We start from the raw sequence: 10,301 nt of genomic DNA, 5'->3' as shown, positions 1-10,301 counted from the left end.
AAAAAAAAAAAAAAAAAAAAAAAAAAAAAAAAATAGCCGGGTGTGGTTGCTGGAACATATAATCCCAGCTACTCGGGAAGCTGAGGCAGGAGAATCACTTGAATCCAGGCGGCTGAGGTTACAGTGAGCTGAGATTGTGCCACTGCACTCCGGCCTGGGTGACAGAGTGAGACTCCGTCTCAAATAACAGTAATAATTCCTTATTAATTATAATACCTCATTTTTAGTATCCCTTATACTTTAAAAACAGTTTGCCTTTTGATTTGATTATATCACTCTGGTTTAGAAAGCAACATTTTCTTAGCTAAGGCTAATGGCTTTAATTCTCAATTATTTGTTTTATACTTTAATCTCTTATCTTTACTTCTAAAACATTTCATATTTCCTAGAATTTCTCACTTTGAAGAATACCTTAAATAATTTATATACATTAAGCACCTAGAACAGTACCTGTACAGAGTAATGCTTAATAAACAGTCACTATTATTGTTTTCATTACGCAATCTACTCTTGGTGATTCTCCCTTTTCTCTTTCTTTTATGTCTCTCTGATTTGTTTTGTTCCACACATTAGCAACATGTCACACTTCCTTCAGTCACGAGATCACAGAACCCAGAACCCTAGTTCTTAAAGAAATCTGAGTGATCATCCAGCCAAACTTTCATAGTATAGATAAGGAAACAGGGGCAAAGAGAGCAGGAGTGACCTGCCTTTCTAGGGTCACTCAGTGACGTAGTCAGTAGGACTGAATTGGGAATGTCAAATAAAGCCTATTCATTCTTAGAAACTGTGCTTCTAAAATTTTCTGACAGGTCAGGTCAGCTCTGCACAGATGCAGTTCTTGGTAATACTTTTGGGGAAAAAATTAGCTTAACTAAGGAAAGAACTGTCCAGTTTTCAGATGCTTCAAATTGTTGTGCTGATAACAGTAATTTCTAAATTTCTGTTTCTCTCCCCACTATCCTACCTCCCTGACGCTGTCTCTCTCTTTCTGCCATTGCAGATGTTCTTTAAATCACGAGCGTTGTTTTTATTTCTTAGGGTCGGGAATTGGGGGTTGGCTGGCTGTTTTTTAAGCTACTGAGTTACTAGATCAAACCTAGGTAGGATTTCTCAGGAGCCATGAAGAAGATACAGAAATAATGACAGAATCGCCAAGACCCTCTGAAAGAATGGTTTGTCCTTTTGGCAGGGGAAACTTCTTTCTACAGTGTCTACTGCACTGCTAAGATATAAGAGGAGCTTCTCTCTCTTCTCTCTCTTGCTCAAGTCTAGTTTACTTTTTAATTTTAAAATTTGGTTTACTTTGGCATAATTTATACACAGTAAAGTTCACTCACCCTTTTCAGGTGTATAGGTCTTTGTTTTCTAAAAAACACATATAATCATGCAACTACCACCAAAATCAAGATACAGAACATTTCCGACATACCGAAACGTTCCTTCATGCCTTTAAACTCCTCCGCCACTGTTTGTCAACATGTTGATGTTCCAACTGTATTTTGCTTTTTCCAAAATGTCACATAAGTGGAATCACACAGCTGGTAACCCTTTGAGTCAACTTCCTTCACTTAGCATGAAGTGTCTGATATTCACCCATGTTGTTGCATGTATCAGTAGCTTGTTTTATTGCTGAGTAATATGCCATTGTGTGGATGGATTACAGTCTGTTTTTACATTTACCAGCTGAAAGACATTTGGGGTGTTTCCAGTTTGGAGCTATTACAAACAAAGCCACTATAAAGAGTTGCCCAAAGTTTTTGTGTGGACATATGTTTTCATTTCTCTTGGGTAAATATCTAGGAAGGGGGGCTGCTGAATCATGTTGTAGGAAATTGCCAAACTATTTTTCAAAGCAGCTGTACCATTTTATATTTCTACCAGCAATGTATGAGAGTTCTAATTGCTCTGTATTCTTGTCAGCACTTGATATTAGGTTTTTTGTTTTTATCTCTTGTCAGAGAAAGAAAGTAGCAAGAAGTATTTTTAGCATACTAAACTGTTAACAATTTAAGCAACCTTCACTTCTCTCTTTCTCTTAAAAGTCACAGCAATCCATCAGGAAATTCTATCAACTCTACATTTAAAATATATCCAGAATCATCACTTCTACCCATCTTTATAACCATCGCCCTGAATGGAGTCCCTGAAACTTATCTGAATTACCAAAACAATTTCCTAACAGCTGATTCTACCCTTGTCCCCACACTCGGACACAGACACACTGGCCTCCACCATTCCAGTAGCACGCCAGGCACATCCTGCAGCCTCTAACTGTTTCCCATATACCTACTGACCAGTTCCTCTCCACTTTCATGTGCTCCTTTCAAACTCATCTTCCCTCTGAGGTCTCCTTGATTAATACACAAACTACCCTTTGTCTCCCCTAAGCTCAATCTACTTTTTCTTTTCTATTAATAGCAATAAACACGCTCTGTATTTTACTTATTATGTTTATTGTTTAAGGAACATTTCCCAGCCCACTCTGCTACTGCTAAAATATGAGTTTTATGCTCATAGAAATCTTTTCTTTCACATATTGATATGCTTCAAGTGCTTGTGAACAGTGCCTAGAACAGAGTAGGTATAAAATAAATAGTTGCTGAATGACCAAACTAACACTGGCTTTGGCATCTAAGGTAGCACTAATTGGAAAGTCTGTGTGAGGCCAGATTTAGAGAAGAGTAAAGCCAAGGGCAGAAAATAAAATTTGTAGCATGTATACTGAAACAACAAGGCTTAGTTTCTTTAAACACAAACCTACGTGGGCAGCATTTATCTATAGAATTTCTGCAAAAATGTATTTTTCAAAAGCTCTCCTATTGGAGAAAGTAAATGAAACTAACCAGGTTCATATATACAAAAAAAAAAAAAAAAAAAAAAAAAAAAAACCCTCTTGGCACACCAACTAAATAGGTTTTTTTCTTCTTTAAACTTCTGCATCTGTGTAAGATTGCCCCAGAATGATTGCCAATTTTATTTTCTTAATCTAAGTTCTATTCTCATTACCCTTCCATTTCTATTTTTTATCCTCAGGGAAAGAGAGAGCAGTTAGTACCAGGGCATTCTCACGTCTTCCAAAGAAATGGCATAGGTGTTAATCTTGTATTTATGTTTGATGTGGATAATGATGGCTATGACCGGAGCTGCAGGTTTGTTAATATGCAGGGCTCTCACCTCATTAGTGGCGAGGTATGTTTTGAAGTTAAGCTGCAATGTTTCCTGTAATGTCGGATCTGGCCTAACAGATGTTCTCACTGTTCATTTTCTTTGTTTTTACCCATAGTCAGTACGTGCTATGCTTATAGGGCTCTCCCATATGCCTTTTAATAAACACAACTTTCCACAGTAGTTAATTTGGTGGGTATTTCAAACATTTTTAATAATTATGTCCTCAAGTGGAATTATCACACATTTGGTTTATTTTAGAGAAAAGATTTTCATAATTTTTGACTCAGTAATATAAAGTATAATAAACTCTCTCCCTGGCTTGGTTTTGGAGAGGTGTATTCTTATTAACTGGATAAGGTGATTAATTCATAGTTACAATGAAAACAGGCCACATTCTTGGCATTCATTTGTTTATGAAGTCCCCGCACATATATCTCAATCAAATCTTAAAAAGAGCAAAGAAAGAGTAACACCTGATTCCATATAACATTTGATGACACATTATGAATAGCAACTGCTATGCTTGAATTTCCAAAACAATTTTCAATTAACATAATATACTATCAAATAAACTAACTTTTACCAGACTAACACGCCTCGTGGGATGGGTGGTTTGCCATTGCTTATTGTCCAGATTTCATTCTCCTCACTGGATATACAGTATGGGATAGACTCCAGGTTTTCAAGAGTTTGTTTGGAAGCCATTAACGATGTTTAGTCAATTCTGTAATATACTATTTATAGATACATTTTCTATGGATAAAATCCAGGACCACTGTACTCCAAGGAAGCCATTTAAATGTGAAAAATAGTTTGTTCTCTTTTCTCATTAGATACTGAACACATGTCCATTCCTTAATCTTTTGAAATCGGTGCTCATAAGTACAAAGCAATTTCCTTTTTTTTCCTCTGATTTTTTTTTTTTTTCTTTTTTTCTTCTTCTTTATTTTATTTATTTATTTTTTTTAAGACAGGGTTTCACCGTGTTGGTCAGGCTGGTCTTGAACTCCCAGCCTCAGGTGATCCGCCTGCCTTGGCCTCCAAAGTGCTTGGATTACAGGCGTGAGCCACCACGCCCGGCCCATTTCCTCTGATTTTTTAAGAACAGCATTAGAATATGATGATCAGAGGGTAACACAGGTACTTAGACCAAGACAAAGGGGGAAGAGGTACAGATCACTCGTTAGTATTTCTCTTTCACCATCTTCTTTTCACTGTCCTCTCACAGTGCCTAAACCAGGCTCTGCCAACCCTGCAGAAGGACCCCTGTCTTTGATTTGACAATGTGACACACGTTCAGCTAGAATTCCCAACATCATTCATTTAGAGAAAGCAAAAATGAGTACATATGCTTTTAAGAAGGTACAGCAGTGAGCTTACATACCAAAAGTGCATAAACAAGTATTATCTATTTAATTGCCTTAGCTGAACTTAAAAGCTCTGATCTTTAATTGCCTGATTGAACTGATCTAAAAAGCTACAATTTTTTAATCAAGAAGAAAATTAAATAGCTTTTGTAAATAAAAAGGCATCTTTAATCTTATTTTTATGGAATCCAAGTTATTAAATATGGACAAAACAGCTAAAACATTAAGTTAACAACTACTCAATCTAGGGTAAATTTCTCATTACGATGCTTTACAAAAATCTTCAGAGACACCTGGCTTCTTTGAGTCTTTAATAAAAACACATGCTTTTAAGTCCAGAAGGTAAAAGTTTCCATGAATAGCTGGGAAACGCAAAAGCTAAATAGGAATATATCTAATGAGGTGTATTACCACAGCATATTTATTTCTATAGTTAAGTGTCCATAACTACTGGAATATAACTGTTCATCTGCACTTCAATTCATTACTCTTTCCATTTAGACAGATGTAGGTGCACACTCATTCACCGAAATTCCTTGAAAGGACACGCTGGCCCTCCACCACTGCTCTTACTCTGTCCCCAACAGATCTATTCTTCTCACAACAGGTGGCATTGTATAGTGGGTTACTCTCTGCAGGAACTGGGCTGGCCAGCACCAAGTGAAAAAGTAAGCACAGGCCCAGGATGCCCTTTTGAAACCTCTATGCTCTCCATCAGCCAAACCACTGCAGCCTTTGTCTGTCACTGATGAAAGAGTCCTTTCTTAGCCCAAGTTACAAGCAGGGATGAAAAGAAGGACCTACTGGCTTCTGAGAGGCTCTGGTCCACCAAGCTTGGCCACAGTGATCATAAAGTGGTTATACAGAGAATCCGACCCTAGACATTATTTTTAGATTCAGACAAATCCATTTCAAACACGTCTATAAAGATCCCATTTCAAATGAAAAATCTAGGCAGTTTTCCCAAATCCAGAGTACAAATTAAAATCAAATAATTTAGATATAGGGATACTAAAGGCACATCAACTTATCAGCATCATTTCTAATTTAAAAGAAGAAAAATCAAGATAATGGCAGAACAACTAAAACATATTTCCTATCTACTATAGTTCTTCATGGTAATAAGATTCCTTACAGAAAGTTATAGCTAGAGAGGGATTTCATTATAAGCCAGCATTAACCTGTATGCCCAGAGTACAGGATGATGCTAACACTCACTTTCTAACAAAACTCAAATTTCCATGGCACTGTCCTTTTAAAGAAAGCTTTGATACAGAAAATGAATGTTTTTCCTTTAGTTCTCTTGTCAAACGGATAGCACATGTCCATTTTTAAGAAATCAATACATGATGAGAACTGACCATTGGGTTTTTATTAAAATGGTTATCACTACTTTACAGGTTGCTGGGTGTTTCTATAGGGAATAGAAACAATAGTGGTTGTATCATGTTAAATACTGTTATCTTTTAACCTCGGTAGTCAAAAATGTTCCATTTTTCTTTCATCCACCAAATGTGTTTACATACTTATTTACACCGAGTGAAAGTAACACTGACATAACTCACTGTCCCTGCATCTACATTTTGCACCCACTATACTCTAGAAATGGAGTGGACTGGCTTTAAAAAGAAATCTAGTTGATGATTCCATTTACTCAGTATAAATACCTGCAAAAACCTGAATATTTTATCTGTCGAAATCTAGATACCCTCATTAAAAGATGGAGGAGGATTTAAGAAGAAATGTAGAATCACTAGGATATTAAAACCACCGCAAAAGAAAACCACCCCTAGTGGCAGATATGACATCACAGTTGAAAACATCAGTTGTTTTCCCCATCTCAGTTTATACCCCTTTTTTAAAAAAAACCTTCCTTTAATCACATCTAATGTGTATGCTGTTGCATTCCCCAAATGTACATAAAGCTAAGATGAGCAGATGTGTAAAATTAAACAGCACTGTTAGTAACATTAAGCCTTGAAGTTGCTTTATTATAGTCTCTTTCTCACTTAATAACTTGCTCCAAATGAATTCAGGTATTTTGGGAACGTTAAAAAAAAAAAAAGGAGATTCCTTTTGCAATATTCAACAGTTATCTGATTATTCTCTCATATGTTCTGTTACTAGACAAGGGGACTATTCCTGATGGCTTTCACCAACATCTTATTTAAAGTTTTACTTTTGGCCAGGTGTGGTGGCTCACACCTGAATCCTAGCACATTGGGAGACCAAGGTAGGAGGATTGCTTGAGGCTACGGATTTAAGACCCAACTTGGTCAACATAGCAAGACCCCGTCTTTAAAAAAAAAATTAAAAACAAAGTTTTACTTTCCGGGTATGTGAAGCAATCTCTTAAGGAACAGTGTGTGATGATATCTGAAATGTTAATAGAAGGAAGGATGTAACTGTACAGAAAGCGAAGGTTTTACATTAACAAGGGCTAAGTAAGACAAACAAGATCTTGTCGTCTTCAAATACTATGAAATATCTTTCTACAAATTTGACAAAGGTGATTCACAAAAACATACTACCAAGTTTATAATCTAAATGAGAGCAGTTGATGGAGAAAACAAGAAAAATGACATTTATAAAGCAGCTATCTTTTGACCACCAGAAATATCAGCTGGTTTAAATGTTAGAACACTTACTCACTTTAAAAATCAAGGAATCTTGAGAAACCCACCCCCACCCCAAATTAAGTCCAAGCTTATAAGCCCAGCACATACCTCTATGCAAAATCTTTAAACTCCACAAATAAGTAAGGCCTTTAACAACCTAAATTTAGGAAAAAGAAAACAGTACAATTACCAATTATGGTTTTTATAAGAACCTTTCCATATTTAAATATATCGACTTTTTTCTTTTTTTTTTTTTTTTGAGACAGGGTCTTGCCCTGTCACCTAGGCTGAAGTGCTGTGGGATACAATCACTGCTCACTGTAGCCTCGACCTCCTGGGCTCAAGCAATTTTCCCACCTCAGCTGCCTGAGTAGCTGGGACCACAGGTGTGTACCACCATGCCTGAATAATTTCTTTCTTTTCTTTTTTCTTTTTGGTAGAAACAGGGATCTCACTAATGTTGCCTAAGCTGGTCTTGAACTCCTGGGCTTAAGTGATCCTCCTGCCTTGGCCTCCCAAACTGCTGGGGTAACAGGTGAGAACCACCACATACAGCCTAACTCCTCCTTTAAAACTCTGTCAACCAATAAGCATTCACTGAACATCTCTCATTTCTGTGTGAGGCTCTGAGGGAATACCAAACGTTAAAGCCACAGGTTTCTTCCTTTAATGAGCTTATATTATTCTGAAGATAAGGTACTCCAAAAGAAAGAAATAAGTACATGTGTATATAAAATGATCTGGAAGTATATATGCTAAATTCATAATGATGCTAAGCCGGGCAAGGAGAGAAACAGGAAAAAGGGACAATGGCCTTCTTAATTTTCTGTATTTCTGTGTGTAAAACATTTTTTGAAGTCATGACACTTATGACCAAGGAGAGACTTTTTTTCTGAGACGGGATCTCACTCTGTTGCCCAGGATGGAGTGCAGTGGTGCAATCATAGCACGCTGTAACCTCAAACTCCTGGGATCAAACAATCCTCCCGCCTCAGCCTCCTGAGTAGGTGGGACTACAAGTGCACACCACCATACCCGGCTAATTTTAAAATATTTTTTGAAGGGATATGATTTTGTTTTGTTATCCAAGCTGGTGTTGAACTCCTATCCTTAAGGGATCCGTCTGCCTCGGCCTCCCAAATCTCTGGAAGCACAGGTGGGAGTCACCATGCTTGGCCTGAAGAGACATTTTTTTTTTTTTTTTTTTTTTGAGACTGAGTTTCGCTCTTGTTACCGAGGCTGGAGTGCAATGGCGCGATCTCGGCTCACCGCAACCTCCGCCTCCTGGGTTCAGGCAATTCTCCTGCCTCAGCCTCCTGAGTAGCTGGGATTACAGGCACGCGCCACCATGCCCAGCTGATTTTTTGCATTTTTAGTAGAGACGGGGTTTCACCGTGCTGACCAGGATGGTCCCGATCTCTTGACCTCGTGATCCACCCGCCTCGGCCTCCCAAAGTGCTGGGATTACAGGCTTGAGCCACCGCGCCCGGCCAAAGAGACATTTTTTAAAAGTTAAAAAATGAAATAAGGCAGTGGGTAGAATAGAAACTTGCTTTTCCTATTGGTAGTCAGAAAGGCTTAGTAACGTGTTGCCTCTTGAGTAACGAATTTAACTTAAATGAAAAAAGGGAAGGAAGTGTTTAGGTCAAGGTAAAAATATATAATCAAAGTGTTGGGGCAGTGTACTCTCCAACATATCAAAGTCATGAAAGACAAAGAAACTCTGAGGCATTAGAGAGGCATGCAATGAACAATCCTAGACTGGAAGTAGTGCCAGAATTTTTTCCTTTGGTCTATACAGGGTACTATTGGACAACTGGTGAAATTTGAATAAGGGCTATTGAGTAGATAATAGTATTATATCAATACTAATTTCCCGATTTTAATCAGTGATTACATAAGGTAATGTCTTTGTTCTTAGGAAATAGATACGTAACATATTTTGGGACAAAGGCTGTGGTATCTGTAACTTATTCTCAAATGTTTCAGGAAAAAATTTGTATATAGATTTTTAACCAAATGTGGTAAACTGTTAACAACTGGGGAATACGGATGAAGCATCACCTGTGGGAATTTTTTGTATTAGTCTCACAACTTTTCTATAAGTTCAAAACAATCTCAAAATAAAAAGTTTCCCCAAAATTTATAAAGTATATTGGGGGTAGGAAAGAACAAAGTATATCAAGATGGTCCTCACAAGCCAGTCTGGCTGGCGCAAGGCATATATGTTGACAAGGCACAGTATTGAAAGGGCAGATCAAGGAAATAAAATGAGAAAATACAAACATCCAAATTAGATTTGCATTTGTCACTTTCATAGCCTGAGTTAAGAATAATCAGTCAAATGAGATACTGAAAAAAAAAGATGTGTCCATGGCCTAAGTACATAGGTTATAAGTACAACCTACTAAGTGGAAAATTTAATCAGCGGTTGCCATTAATAACTTTAAAAATCTTCATGTATAAATTGCTATGAAAGGAAATGCACGTTTTATTCATAACCATTGACCATGCAAGAGTGTGAACTTACGAATTTCAAGGTTGATTATTCATAGACACCAGATACACTGAACAAATCACTATTAGTCAAAATTTACTGTAAGAATTAAAAAATATCCATCATTATAGAGAATTCTGGGTGAATCAGGACTATAAGAACTAAGAACAAGAAAACCTACCATTACCATGAGAAGTAACTGAGTGGTTTACGTATCTTGAAAATGGTAAGAAGAGGGTTAGGGGATAAATATGCAAGGATTCTAGTTGATCAAGGAAGCCAAAGAGCAACTGTAAAATAAAAAATGCAGGCTGGGCATGGTGGCTCATGCCGGTAATCCCAGCACTTTGGGAGGACAAGGTGGGTGGATGATGAGGTCAGAAGATTGACACCATTCTGGCTAACATGGTGAAACCCTGTCTCTACTAAAAATACAAAAAATTAGCCGGTCGTGGTGGCGCATGCCTGTAATCCCAGCTACTCGGGAGGCTGAGGCAGGAGAATTGCTTGAACCCAGGAGGCAAAGGTTGCAGTGAGCCGAGATCGCAACACTGCACTCCAGCCTGGGCAACAGAGTGAGATTCCATTTCAGAAAAAAGAAAGAAAGAAAAGAAAAAGAAAGAGAGAGAAAGAGAGGGAGGGAGGGAG

The 10,301-nt window shown here is 37.6% G+C and overlaps 1 protein-coding gene across 11 annotated transcripts in view; it reads right to left on the bottom strand.

Annotated features, from left to right (window-relative positions):
• MAP2K5 (mitogen-activated protein kinase kinase 5) overlaps positions 1 to 10,301 on the bottom strand; it is a 261,524-nt gene that overhangs the window by 138,436 nt on the left and 112,787 nt on the right. For all 11 annotated transcript variants that reach the window (XM_032244603.1, XM_032244610.1, XM_032244604.1 and 8 more), the window contains one exon: positions 7,265 to 7,313. In XM_032244603.1, coding sequence (XP_032100494.1) covers positions 7,265 to 7,313 — 49 coding nt within the window. The remainder of the gene's footprint in view (positions 1 to 7,264; positions 7,314 to 10,301) is intronic.

Source organism: Sapajus apella, unplaced genomic scaffold, assembly GCF_009761245.1.
Source record: "Sapajus apella isolate SASKATOON/1434 unplaced genomic scaffold, GSC_monkey_1.0 scaffold55, whole genome shotgun sequence".
Classification (NCBI taxonomy): Eukaryota; Metazoa; Chordata; class Mammalia; order Primates; family Cebidae; genus Sapajus; species Sapajus apella.
The sequence above is the reverse complement of the archived record's forward strand: the minus strand, read 5'-3'. Positions and strand labels throughout refer to the sequence as shown.